Source organism: Odontomachus brunneus, unplaced genomic scaffold (assembly GCF_010583005.1).
Source record: "Odontomachus brunneus isolate Ranch 3 - 2012 unplaced genomic scaffold, Obru_v1 Obru_scaffold_051, whole genome shotgun sequence".
NCBI classification, from domain to species: Eukaryota; Metazoa; Arthropoda; class Insecta; order Hymenoptera; family Formicidae; genus Odontomachus; species Odontomachus brunneus.
Window position 1 is genome coordinate 1,031,889 of NW_022639501.1, and position 13,355 is coordinate 1,045,243.

The window sequence follows — 13,355 nt, forward strand, 5'->3', positions numbered from 1 at the left end:
TTCGTTTCCAGAATTTTTTTGCGAAGATTTCTACGTTTTCATTGTCCCAAAAGCCAACACAATCACTGGTCAGCAGTCGAGTTCACATGAAACTGTTCAAGTTCCGCTTTTAGGAGGAAATCTTATGATCGTTATCAGAGTCGAGAGGTAAGTACGAATGCAAGTGAATGTAACGTGCACGTCTCGACGATTCTAACCGGAGTCTACGCCAAGACAGGACGAGCGCGGCGCGACGACGGCTTCTCCGCGAACTAAGCGCGCTCGTGTGGCTCGCGATTGGCTGAGCGGACGGTGACCGCAGCGCCGCATGTGCACGTGACCGCGGTAGACCATATTTAATTTGTCGCGAATCTCGGCTGCATGTACGGCGAGAAAAATCTACGGAAAACGACGACGAGCCGCACGTCGAGACACGGCCGCGGCCGTGTCGCCGTGCACGCCGGCCTGTCCACGCGTTCCCGGTCGCCGTGGACGGCGTGAGGACGACGCGCAGCCAGGAATACGGCGCGGCGCGACATCCCGTCGCGCCCCGCGGATTTTTCCTGGACCCGCGCGCGAGATTTTATTCTGCGCATGGAAAGCAATTTTGCCCAATCATAAATAGGGCTATTGTGGGGGGATGGTTGTATGCCGCTGGCGCATTTCATACATCCGAGTGTAATGGTAACCAGATAGAGAGGCGCCGCGCGCGGGGGCTATCATCATCGGCCGGTTAACACCCGGTAAATACTCGATTATAAGTCGCAAAATTGGCCGCACGAAAAATTCTCTCTCGCGCGTCTCACCCTCGCTCCACCGTCGTCGTGTCTCCCACTTTTCTGCCGCGCTCACCCTCTTCCTGTTTCTCCTCTGGCTTCAACACATTTCTGGTCTCGCGCTCGTCTTCTCCTATTTTCACCCCGTTACCGTTCCGCGCCGTCTTCCACCCCTGCCGTCGCGTCCGCGTCTCGTACCCTCGCTCGCGAGATTTCTTTTTGTCACGCGGCGTGACGTGCCGAAGATCGTCAGCAACGTGTGTATGTGTGTGTGTGTGTGCGTGTGTACGTGCCGGTGGTTGCACGGGTGTACGCGAGTGTGACGCACGACAGGTCGACCTCATGCACGTCGCGCGGTGCGAATCGCGTAAGTCGTCTGTGCGTGCGTGCGCGTGCCCGGCCGAGTGATCTGTGACGTCAGTGGCCCGATCGGTTGTCACCTGTCAAGCCGATGCCGACATGTCCCTCCCTCCCGCCCCTGCTACTCGTGCATCCCTCACCCTTCTTCGCTCCTCTTCGTTCCTCTCTCTCCCTTTCCGTCTTTCTTTTTTACTATCTCTTGCTTTCCCTTCCTTTTCCTATTTCTATCTCTTTCTTCCTCATTCTTTCTGTCTTTTTCGCTACCCTCGGCAACGAGGATGCAATCCCATCCACACAACCCTCTCCGTCCCGCATTCGTCTTCGCGTAATGTCCCCTCTCGGCTTAACCCGTGCAATCCTTCTCCCTCCTCCTTTCGTGTCCGTTTCCTCGCGGGCGCTCTCCCCGCCTGTCCCTCCCCCCCGCGCTGATTTCATCCTCGTCATTGTACCAGCTTCCATCCTCAACCCTCCGTTTCCTCTCGCTCTTTTCAGCAGCAGCGATAGCAGTGGCGTGATCAACCCTTTTTCCCCCGATTAACTGCAGATCCCTCTCGGAATTGCATTATATCAAGTAGCCAAACGAGCAGTCGTATTTCGCTCCAACGGAAATATACGACGACCTCACGCGTTGTGTCTCTTGGGAAAAAGGGTAGAATGTCTAAGAATGTCTAAGAATGTCCAAGTGCATCCCCCTCGCACGTGGACACTGAGGAGAAAGGGAAGACGTCGAGATTTTCCGGTTTTTCGACTTTCATGTTGGCTACGCCACTGATCGGAACCATGTATCCATCCCTTTTCTCTGTCGTCTCCCTCCGCCACCCTTCGCTTGCCCTCGGCCACCCCTTCCGCCACCCAGGCAGCAGCAGCAGCAGCAGCAGCAGCAGCTTATTCACCCTGGTCGCCTCTCTGCCGGTCCGAAAACCGAAGCCGAGCCTTCGAAGCTCGAGCGCGACCACCACCACCACCACCACCACTACTACACCATCGCCGCCACCACTACCACCACTACCACCACCGCACCACCGGCAGCACCAGCATCAGCAGCACCGGCAACCCCACCCCATACGCCACCCCGCGACCTACCCGCCCGCCCTCGATATAACCCCGCTCACTCCATCCGCCACGACGACCGCAGACACAAAAACAATAACAAATCGATTCGCGGCAGCAATGGAGGACGGAGGGGCGACGGTGAGCGGGAAGGCAACGGAGGAGGGGGTCAGCACGAGGGGTAGGACGCCTGGGGGCCCAGATGTGCGAGGGAGAGGACACGTGCGAACGAGCGAGAGCAAGGACGAAGCCGTCGAGGGTTGAGGAGGCCCTCCCCCTCGGCGCGCCTCCTCTTCCTACTCCGTCCCCCGTTCGCCTGCTCTCACCCCTCCTCCCCCCGTGTCTCTTTCCCTCTTTCTGGATATTGTATAGAGAACGTTATGCTAAAGTATGCATGCACGAGGGTCGGTCCAATGGTCAGGAATCTCGCGAGTTCGTTCGTTCTGCGGCGGCACGTATCCGGACTCGCGTTACTCCTTCGTTCCGATACTCGCGGATCGCGACGACGTCACGTTCTTATTACCGTCGTTCGTATCGTCATCATCGCCGTCGTCGTCGTCGTCGTCATCGTCGTTGTCGTCGTCGTCGTCGTCATGAGTGTAGCGGGGGAGGCGGCGCTACGCCGCGACGCGCGTGCACTTCCGGTCGACCGGTAAGGTGGAGATCGGCCCGGCCTTACGGCGACGAGAGGGGGTGACTGGCGGGGGATGATTCAGCGTAATGACGATCGGCCTGAATTGTTGCGGTAGGCCACTATAGGGATGTCCCTGGAGGGGGACTTTTCGGTCCCCTTGCGATTTTCCTGCCGATTACTCGATCCGATCTTCTCGCACCGCCGATCTCGAGGTACAATCGCGAGGTATTTCGCTTCTAATTCGTGGGAAACGAAGAGCGTTACTTCTCTTATCCGCTTGCTGGAGTGATCTTGATGGATCGGTACTTGCTTGGTCTATACAATGCAAACTTGAAATGCTACATGCAGACATAATGTACAGACGATTGTGTAAATTAAACCCATGCACAGTTCACTGTGCGAGTTTAATTTGCCGAGCAGAATCAATACAAAACTGCATAGCCGAGCGGAATTCTTCTATATTTAATTCGATCTCTAAATCATTCATTTATTTGTTTCGAATCAACTTCGTGAAGAATGCTCTTCCAGTTTCTGAATCTGCAATAACGTATAATTAGTCATACGCTCTTTTCATAAGGTGACGAGAAAGAAACAGTCGCGAAAATCACCTTAAGACGCTTTGCCGCAAGGACGAGAGGATTCCAGAATCCTAATTGATCTCGCGACATCTCCGTGACAAGCGTGATTGTAGATTCAAGAACACGGCCAAGTCGCATCCGGTCGCGCCAAGCTCATCTTCAGCTTTTCCGTATAAAAGCTGCATCTTCATCCTTGTTCGCGTTACATGGCATGGTTTTGACTCACGATGATTGGTGTGAGTAGAACGATCTGTAAAAAGAAAGACGCACGAGGACTCGTGACATCCGACTGCGCTCGACTGGCTGCAGATCGCTGAGCGATCGTGATCGTTTGTACACACGTAGCGTGTACCATTTGTGCGAAGACGAACTATTTGGCGACTCAGGAATCGTGTACATTAACGAAAAAAGCGTTTGGGACGGAACACTACAGAGTGTCTGGTCTCGCGCTTGAAGGGCTCTCGCGTGGAGAAGAAAGTTACACGAGAAAAATGGACTCTGTGCGGGGGAAATTGATTAAGCGCGATCGTATAATGTGCCACCCTGGCCGTCGTTATTCCTACTTCAGATGCGACATCAAGACGCTCGACGTCGTCTGCATCTCGAGATCAAATTACTCCCCGCGTATCATCCAATTTCGCATCCGCATCGACCGATTTTCTCTCTCTCTCTCTCTCTCTCGTATATTCCGCTCGAAAGCTTCCATACAACATGTAACGAGCTCTTCACGGATGCTCGAAGAATGGGTACTAAAAAGAGTAAACAAGCAGCGCTAATTAGAATTGGATCCCGGTGTAATACGCCTCAATGACCCAATTAAATGTGAACGAGCAACACGAGACGCGATTACACGCGGGAATGGATAACGTATATTCCGTTTGCTTGAAAATTGGAAGCAAGTATTGATTCGAGGACTGTCGCTAATCTCTTCTCTCCTCCCTACTCTTCCTTTTTATACCGTACGCTCCATACAAACATAATGATGACTGCTATTATTAAAGCGACACGATATCCACGAAGCTCCAGATATTTACGTTAATCTGTACACTCGAGTCCTTCGTGTAATTGTTCTCAGTTTCGACATCTGATCTCGCATCAGGTCTGCTTCATAAATATCTCGAGTAAAATGGCAACCTTTACGACCACGCGTCAATGAAGCAGGTCCAGACTGCGAATTTCAAAGCGAACCTCGTAAATGACACGAACCTGTTCTTATCCCGGGATTGTTAATCCTCGAATTGAGGCTCGACTCCGCCGAGACGATAGTTGGGATCGCGAATCGGTCTTCATGAACACGCCGAGCCGGTGACTGTCGATGGAGTCATACCTTTCACCAGTTATTCCATCTTGCAGATGGAATATGGGATCTGGGGTCTTCACGTCGCGGGTGAACTTTGGGGCGACCCGCGTCTCGCCCGAAGGCACCCGATTCTGCCTCCCGGCGCGACGCAAATACTACCGAGGGCCGCCTTCGCCCTGAGTGCCCTTCATCGGCCGGATATGCTGCCGCTGCCGTTGACGGCAGCTGGACCGCCCTACGCTCCCATAGAGCTGGTCACGAAGCCGTCGGCCGTGTCCAAGGATGTCGAAGATGCCGAGAAGGGCGCGAACGCCGAGGACACTCCGCAACGCGATGACAACGAAGGGAACATCGAAAAGTCCGATCAAAACGAAAACCAGGTGAGAGTACCTGATCGGTGTAACGATACCAAAACTATCGCAGAACAATAACAATAATGTGTAAAATGTATAACAATGTGTAGTTTCAAGCGGAGGCGGTCGCTAATTTTTCCGAGCTCTAACAGCTTTTTTAACAGTCGGAAAATCGAGATACTTTCGCTCGGAAGTATTTCGGCGGTGCCGCGCTTGAAACTATTCTGGCGGCGTATAACTGAAGTTTCATTATCGACGCTCGCTCTGCTCGTGCACGCTCGAGTTTTGGGTGATCGATTATGTAGTTATGTGGGATGCACGTATGTAGCGGTGAAAAACCGATGCAACGTGCGTTCAACAGTGCGTTCAAGCGTTACGAGCAACAGTGAGTTCTGTCTCTATTACACTTGCCTGCCGTTCGCATTGCCGGTCAGACCTACGTGCCGAACGAAAATCATGACAACGAAGACGCTGGCGATGAGAGCGACACCGGGAGCACCAACAGTTCGCATCGATCGGCCAACAACAATCTACCCACGAAGCTACCCGATCCAATGTCATGCTTGGCCCTTGATAAGGTGGGTCATTGCTTTTATGAATTCATATTCTTTTGATGCAAACATTTCTTTTGTATACTAAATATATGTTAAATCTACAGTCATATTCAGCAGACCTGAATTCTCACAATTGATAAACTGTCAAATATTTGATATATTGTGCAGATTTTTGATAAGTTTCTCACCATTGTTTAGGAAGGAGCGGTGACGCCAGTTCTGAACGGCTGGGTGTTGGGTGCGTACACAGCGATGTTGGGCAGACTCTCCGCCGCCACCGCGGCATTGGAAGCTACAGAAGCTTCCAATGTCGCCTCCGAAAGTGATTCCGAGAGCGAGCACTCGTCCTACACGGAGAAGTATGTAGAGTGTTAATTTAAACGACGCAGATTTACAATTGCTTCTGATTCAAAATCAGTGCTCACTTGTGATTAGAGAATGACACATGTGTGTAAGAAATATATACACTAAGATATATCTAACCAAGGTCAAGAGGCAGCAGTCCGAACGTGAGCAGTGTTCACCGCGGCTACTCCTGTGGTTCCTGCGACGTGGTAGCACCGACGAGGCCGGCCTTGAGGAAACACATAGCCGATTGCCACCCAACTTTATCCAGCACGGAGACCGGCGAGGCCAAGAGGTGTCCATCCACGGGCTGTGACTTCACGACGAGCAGCAGATGCGAGATGGAGACCCACGTGGCGGCGCACGTGGCCCAGGGGATGACGCCAACGGGGAAAAAACGCTCGTTGGCCTTGCAACGCGTCAGGTATAGGTACTCGAACGATTTTATATAACTACTCGTAGACTAAGTCGCTTCATTCTTTCGAAAAATCTTACACGTCAATCAAAATTGATTCTATATGATCACTAAATGCATAACTCCTCGCACGCGTCTATTTTATTTCCACTTCGCAATGCGCAGATATGAGAGGGAGGAGTACCGATGTTCGCTCTGTTCGTACGCGTGCACGATCGAGAAGGCGTTCCAGAGACACCTGCGAGCACACGCAAGGGGCACGGCGCCGGAGACTAGGGTGAGCTGTGCCGTTTGCGGCGCCGACAGGTCCTCCGAAGTCGACCTCAGCAGGCATATGCGAAGGCATCGCGACGACCGATACTTCTGCTGCGACATCTGCATCTTTCGCACAGTGCAATTGAAGAAGGTACGTTTGTACTGTACAGTCCGTCGTCGACGGGACTGTAATTTTGTCAGTGCACAAACGATAAATTGAAAAAAAAAGAGACTAATAATCTTACATATTTCATTTATTCAGTTCAGAGAGATGAGCAATCGGTTTTGTTAAACCAGATTTGCCTGTAAGAGAAGAATATTATAAATTTATAATATTGCCACACATTATACACTCGGAACGAATAGATTATCCCACGCGCGATTAATCGGGAAATACGTTATTGATGTAACTCACTATATTTACCATTTCCAGTTGATACAACATCGGCGCATGCACACAGGCGAGAAGCCGCATCTCTGTCCGCACTGCGCTTACCGGAGCGCGCGTCGCGACAACTTGCGTAGCCATGTCCGGCGAGTACACAAGAAGGAGAATCTCTACTGCGACACCTTCAGCCCGCGCGGCATGCTGATCAGTCCCTCGCTGTTGGCGAGGGACACCAGCCTGACGCAGAGTCCGGCGTCCTCGCCATCTCCAAATCCAGACGTGACGAACTAGCGAAAACGCCTCTGCAGAACAAAGAAGAAGCCAGCGGTCCCAGAAGCGCCGCGAGAGGAAGATCGCGGGGCTCTTCGGCCCCTCACACGTCCTCATTTTGTCAATACTGCGATCTAGATAATTAGAATTCACAGGGAAGCCTTGTAGAAATACTGAACTTGACAAACAGTCGGTCTAGACGAATTGTCAAGAGAATATCACGGTCAGATGAGCATCGATGAGTTCAACAAGATGAGTTGGCAACTGTAATCGCAGTTTAGCGATAATATAACAAATGTAGCGGATGAGATATAAGATAACGCAAAAGGTAAAAATAGAGAAGGTTGCTTAAAATCCACTGGCGTGGATTCAGAAAAGAGGAACTCAAGCAGGAAACATAATCGAAGGTAGATTGTTCTCCGGATCAGCATCGGCAAGGCTTCCCTTATTAGACGCTAGGGAACGTATAGATAATTGCATGCGAACGTCGATAATTTAATGTAACCTTTGAATTCTAATGAGATCTTGCATTAGTTATAAACGTCGAAGTGTTACATTGCGCGGTCGATCCGTCGATCGGATCGACCGTTCGCCCGTTCGTCGATCAGTGTCGACGAACGAGCAGAAAAAGCTGCGAGATGGTGCTAGAATCAGTAGACTGAAGGACTGAAGGATCACGGAAGAAAGACTGAAAGTAGAAACGATTCACGGCGCGACGTGTGATGTCCATCACTTTTATGCTCCTTCGCACTGACCGCCGTGACTAAAAAAAATTACGATTCAGCGAAGTTTAAGACTGCAACTCTGTGCTGTTCCAGGGATTCTCGTATCGATGTCGTGACGCTATAAAGATGCAAGATTTATTGCCTCTCATTAGCTACTTGGTCGTCGATTATTTTGACGTAACCTCTAAAAAATCTACTTCAACCTAAATTTTAATTCTCCAATGTTGTGTGATCTTGATTTGAACTTTCCAGACTTCATTTTAATTCCGACTCAAATTAGTTGTAATTTTAATTAGGTCAGATCTTAATTTATAATTTTAATTTCAGTAGTCACTAGAGATCTATCTACATATCGCAATTTTGTTCGTATCAATTGACGGATTCGAGTAATAACTCGTAATGCTCGCACGCACGGTGAGATGTACACTTGAGACACTATTATATCGGGTCAATAATTATCGAGACTGAATCATCGGGCGCACACGACAATGTTACGAGAACTCTGGATGGAAAGGTGCTATTTTACAAAGATTCGTTTTGACGTTATGTACTAGCGTATAGTTCGCTCTCGCACAAATCGCCAAACTATAAGTAATTGTTAAGTACTTGTTAATGCGAACACATTGTTATCGCTGCCTAATTTGCTGGTCGTTTTATTACCGATTAACGATTCGAGAACAACGCGTTATTACGATTATATTATAGCGACTGCGAGCAGATAGAGTATGTATTATATCGCGGGGGATCGCGCCTAACGCGTTTTGCACATATAGACTTTTTGTATCCGCAGAATTCAAGCACCTACACATATAGATCCGTCGATTCAGAAATCTATACATTCTTAAGGGGATGCTGAAGCTGAAAACTTTACCGACAGAACACTGATATTTCTCTGCAAAGTTTACGTCGTATTGGTTACACAGAATTACAAATGCTTTTATGCAATGAAAGTACGTGCAAAAATAAATAGGAGCATTGCTCGATATGTGACGAAAATGAAGAAAAAATTTTTAATGTAAAATCTCAAGCTGTCAGTTAGCGTAATATTTGCCCAATTCAAAAGTTTCGTGACTTGTACATATCGAAAGTGTGGCTACTCCAAGCAGAAAAATTTTGAAGAACATTGCTCTACCTTTGCATCTGCATTTGGAAGCTTAAGAATATCGAAAAAGTTTGCAGAAAGATTTCTACACATATATGGTTAGGTTTTCCATTGAATATGATAAAACAAAGCATACATATTCATGTAAGTTATATATATATATATAAGAAATACGAAAAGGATAACGTGATTATGTTAGTGACGATCGTCTCTGCATTATCGACATTGTCCGAGTTCGTCATCGACTCTAGCATCCCCTTAAACTATGCTTGATCTGGCTTTCGGGTTAATGCCTTTGTCCAATTCATTTCTTCAGGGAGAAGAGCGACCTGCAATTTTCAGGTTGAAAGAAAGGGAAATGAGAAGAAAACTAAAAGGCCGTGAAGAGCCAAGCACGGATGGTCTAGTGCTATTAAGAATCGTCAAAATTAGAAAGGAATTTTAAAAAATCCAACCCCCCCCCCCCAAACGTTTCAGTCACATCTGATCCTCTTCAGTGGAAAAATCACAAACTTGAAAAAAATTGATATCGACGACAAAAAGCGAGAGATGATACACGGGAGGCAACGTGACGAGTGAAGAGGAAATGAATTGGATTGTTCATGGAAACGAATCCAGAAAGGACACTGCCTAGAGGCCAGATGAGGAAGTTGTTAAACTATACTTGGAAAAGGCTCTTTCTCCTGATATACCGGCCGTATAGTCAATCTCTTCTGAAAATGTGACTTGAAGAAACAACGTGTTCGTTTTCCTGGCAAGACTCAAAATGATCGTTGGACGCATCCCCTCGCGATCGGTAGAAATATTTCGTGTACGTTTCTCTCTATAGAATCAGAGACCGTCCCCGACGACCGACCGTGAGTCGGTCGCTTGCACGTGCAGAAGGGGGAGGAAGAGGCGGCGAGGTAGTACGAGGCCGATACTTATTATAAATGGGAATATGTGTCAATTTTTAATGTATCATACAAATACGTTCTAGTCGGTAAACGATTTTTAATCCGCCTCGTCGAGGATGATCGTGCTAATGCTATAGACTACGAGGTATACGATGATGCGAAGTCGAAGCTGCACCACACACGAAGCTTCGCTCCGGCGCATTTTTATCCTTTGCATTCGAATTTAGCCGTTCCCTTGATTTGACGTGATCGCGTTCCGAATGATTGTGTCTCATCGTTGTTGGGTGTTATATCTTCGTTAGCTATAGGAGTACCACGAGTGTAATACTCGGATATTATTCCGCGTGCCGACTCGTAAATGAAGTGAATTCTAGGGTTAAGCCATACGTGAGCGACTGTGATTTATAAAATCAATTTCAATTATATTACATTAAAGGTTGAATGTACAATTACTTTTAGGTGTGCACGCGGTCGCCGTCGTAGCGGCCAACGTGATTTTACAATTATGCGTAGACGTTATTACGCCACATGTTAGATCGGTGCGAGAGATTTATCGTCTCTCTATTGAATTCTTGTAAGAAGTTTCGGTACTTAATAGGAAAATAGTGCCCGCGCGTTGAAGGTACTTAGAAACACATCGAATCTATGTTCTTTATTTTATTTGCAAGAAACTATCAGTTCTGTGGAGTCGGAAGATTCCGTTTCCTTTTCTATTTGACAAACACGACGAACTTTTTGCACCAACCTAATGTGTATTATTACGTGTGAAGATACAAATCCGTTTATCCGAATGCAAAGGACCGCAGGTGTGCGCGCACGGCCGACCGTGTCGACAGGATCACGAGTTATAGCGTTTTCGTGTGTACACAATACGCGCGCCTGTATAGAATATGATTCTTTGCTCCTGATATATATTGTATCGAGGCGATATTTTATATTCGCACGAAGCGTCTTCTCAGTGTGCGCGATACGGCGGGTTTCAATGCGACTTTTTATATGCATGATTTTTTACACAGCAGCAGGGTGTGCGCTACCCGACCGCAGGTGAACGAGACCTGTCGTCTTCTTTTCCGCGTTTGCGTTTGTTCCGCGCGTGCCCGTTCCGAGGATACTTGCCGAGCGCGCGTTCCCGAATACTGTCGATCGCCGAGCACATTAGCGGCGATCAGGGACGGAGCGCTCTCGCGTGCCACGAGATAGTTTTGTCGTTATGTATCGTACGAACGCGCACACGGTTTTTTACATACGCGCGATGAAGGTGGTTACTCGTTAATTACACGTCCGCGATTAGCGTGACTGGCTCCGTCCGCCGTTAACACTTACGTATACGTCGGCTGTCTCTCTCGTTTACTCTTTTATTTCCGTCCAAGAGCGCGGCACAGCACTCGCATCATCAGCGTTTCGTTCGTTAATCACGTCAGGACGGCTGTCGCGAGGAGCCTATACGTAATAAAGAAAGAGCAAAAGAAGGAAAACCAAGAGAACGGGAGACGAATTCCGAAGAGAGACGGACTCAAGAACGGCGCGAAATTTCGCGCGGGCGACACGTAAAACGTAGCTCTCCAGCGTGTGCGCGTACACAACCCATTACACACTAACCAACCGTAACGTCACACCAATGTTATAATTTGCGACGCGACACGACATACACGTTGTATGTAACAATTGTCGAGCGGGACATTGATGTAACATTACTTTCAGTCGGTGCTTACTGGGGTGCGTGCGAAAGCAGGGACACCTCATTATCGTATCGTCCGAACGATCAGTCTCAGGTGTGCGACCGAGATTTATTCGCATTATTGTATTACGAGCTCTTATTAACTGATAAGCGGCGCCGTGCCAACATTACGAACAAAAAAAAAACCAAAAAAAAAAAAAAATTAAATGCGTGCCAAAGCAACCCCGATCACAAGGGGATGAGCGATGTTCTACGGGGGAAAGGCGAGGGGAGAAAGCTGCTTCGGACGCGAAGCGCGCGGCCAAAGAGATTTCGCCGTTTCCGGAAGATCGCGGGACAGTCGCGAACGCTTTCAGAGCCGAATTCCCGGCTCGTTCGCTTAATTGACCTACGAAGGGAGGGGGAAGAAAGTGCCTTAGACACTGGGCACTTTTATTTAGAAATTAAATGTTATAGATGTTATTAAGGTACGATATAAGGCGTGTATGTAACTCTCGGATGTGACTCTGATATCTGATATCAGAGTCGCGCATAATAATCTTGTTTTCACCCCCTTGATTTTCCAAAGGGAACTCCTCCGCTTCTCTTTCGGTTACTGCCCTCCCTCCGTAGGCACCGGGAATTCGGTGCTCGACGGCGCCCGCGGGTCTCTCCCGCGCGAGAATCCGAATGCGAGCGCGGCGAGCCACGTATCGTCCGCTTCCGTCCGTCGCGAGCGCGAACTAGTTGTTACAATCTTTTAATTGTTGAATTTTTGCTGTAGCAGTAAGTGTCTTAACGTATACCTTATATAAACTACACGATAATATATTCTATATTAATGTTTCTTAGATTTAAATCTAAACCCCGGCGGGACGGTGCCCACGACGAACGTCGTCGGTCGCGATCTCCGCGAGTGCGACAATCGAAGGAGAGAGAGAGCTCACAGAGTCGGGATCCGGCGCAACCGGCGCGGTTTACGTCATCTCGTGATCCCGTCGACGACATTGTGGATAAAGAACAAAAAGGGTTAAACGATTCAATACGCGAATATTGACCTCAAGATGGCTGCGCAAACACTTGAAACTGATTGGTACTTTATTGGAAGTATAAGAAGTCGGAAAAGTCCCAAAGATATGTCCCGGAGGCGTCTGCGAGACGTCTGGAAAACGACGTCTTTCAAACGTTTCTCTCAGACGTCTTTCAGACGTTTGTGCTGTCTAACCTCGGAGGAATTATACATTCATTCAGCGTTTTGTGCAAGCGTGAAGTGCTCAAGGGGAAGGAGTTATTATATTTCCGGAGATCTTGCTTTTAACATTATTGCATCGTGAAAATCGGAAAATCTTACTGTTATTTCGTGCAATCTTTCCGTCATTGTGTTCACTAATGCAAAACAGTCCGTCGCACTATTCGTAGAAGAGATACAGCACTATACTGGAGATTTCGTAAAAGAGATTGGGCATTATGGCAGGCTCTCTCATTCGATACGGATTCGCGAGGTGACGAATTCGTTGTGGAACGACCAGCCGGTCGTCTTAAAAATTAATACAATCTAAATGTGATAATATATTTGCTATTGAATTATGACGTAACGATTATATTATAATTACTGACATCGCGCGAAAACGTACGAAGACAAAGAAAAATGAGCAATTTGTAAGAGTCCGTTTAACGAGCGAAGCTGGCGTTGTCGGCAGGGTGGTCTTTATTACTCG

General features: G+C 48.3%; 1 protein-coding gene across 6 annotated transcripts; it reads left to right on the top strand.

Annotated features, from left to right (window-relative positions):
• The first annotated feature begins 6 nt into the window (after positions 1–6).
• Positions 7–9,176, top strand: LOC116845303 (zinc finger and SCAN domain-containing protein 10-like). Of its 6 annotated transcripts, none has more exons than XM_032817812.1 (7): positions 7–147; positions 4,731–5,057; positions 5,465–5,608; positions 5,783–5,943; positions 6,072–6,359; positions 6,510–6,750; positions 7,033–9,176. In XM_032817812.1, the coding sequence occupies exons 2-7, from the start codon at positions 4,731–4,733 to the stop codon at positions 7,276–7,278; spliced, it is 1,407 nt and encodes a 468-aa protein (XP_032673703.1). In that variant the 5' UTR covers positions 7–147; the 3' UTR covers positions 7,279–9,176. The 6 variants fall into 6 exon arrangements, with proteins under 6 accessions (XP_032673703.1, XP_032673707.1, XP_032673704.1 ...); XM_032817816.1 differs by having other exon boundaries at positions 6,072–6,353; XM_032817813.1 differs by lacking the exon at positions 7–147 and adding an exon at positions 666–722.
• The last annotated feature ends 4,179 nt before the right edge of the window (positions 9,177–13,355 follow it).

Excerpts from the sequence above, each read along its gene's own strand:
- LOC116845303 (XM_032817812.1), top strand. The coding sequence starts at position 4,731 with ATGGAATATGGGATCTGGGGTCTTCACGTCGCGGGTGAACTTTGGGGC. Across the intron at positions 5,058-5,464 it reads CCGATCAAAACGAAAACCAG|ACCTACGTGCCGAACGAAAA; the intron begins GTGAGAGTACCT and ends ATTGCCGGTCAG. Across the intron at positions 6,751-7,032 it reads GCACAGTGCAATTGAAGAAG|TTGATACAACATCGGCGCAT; the intron begins GTACGTTTGTAC and ends TACCATTTCCAG.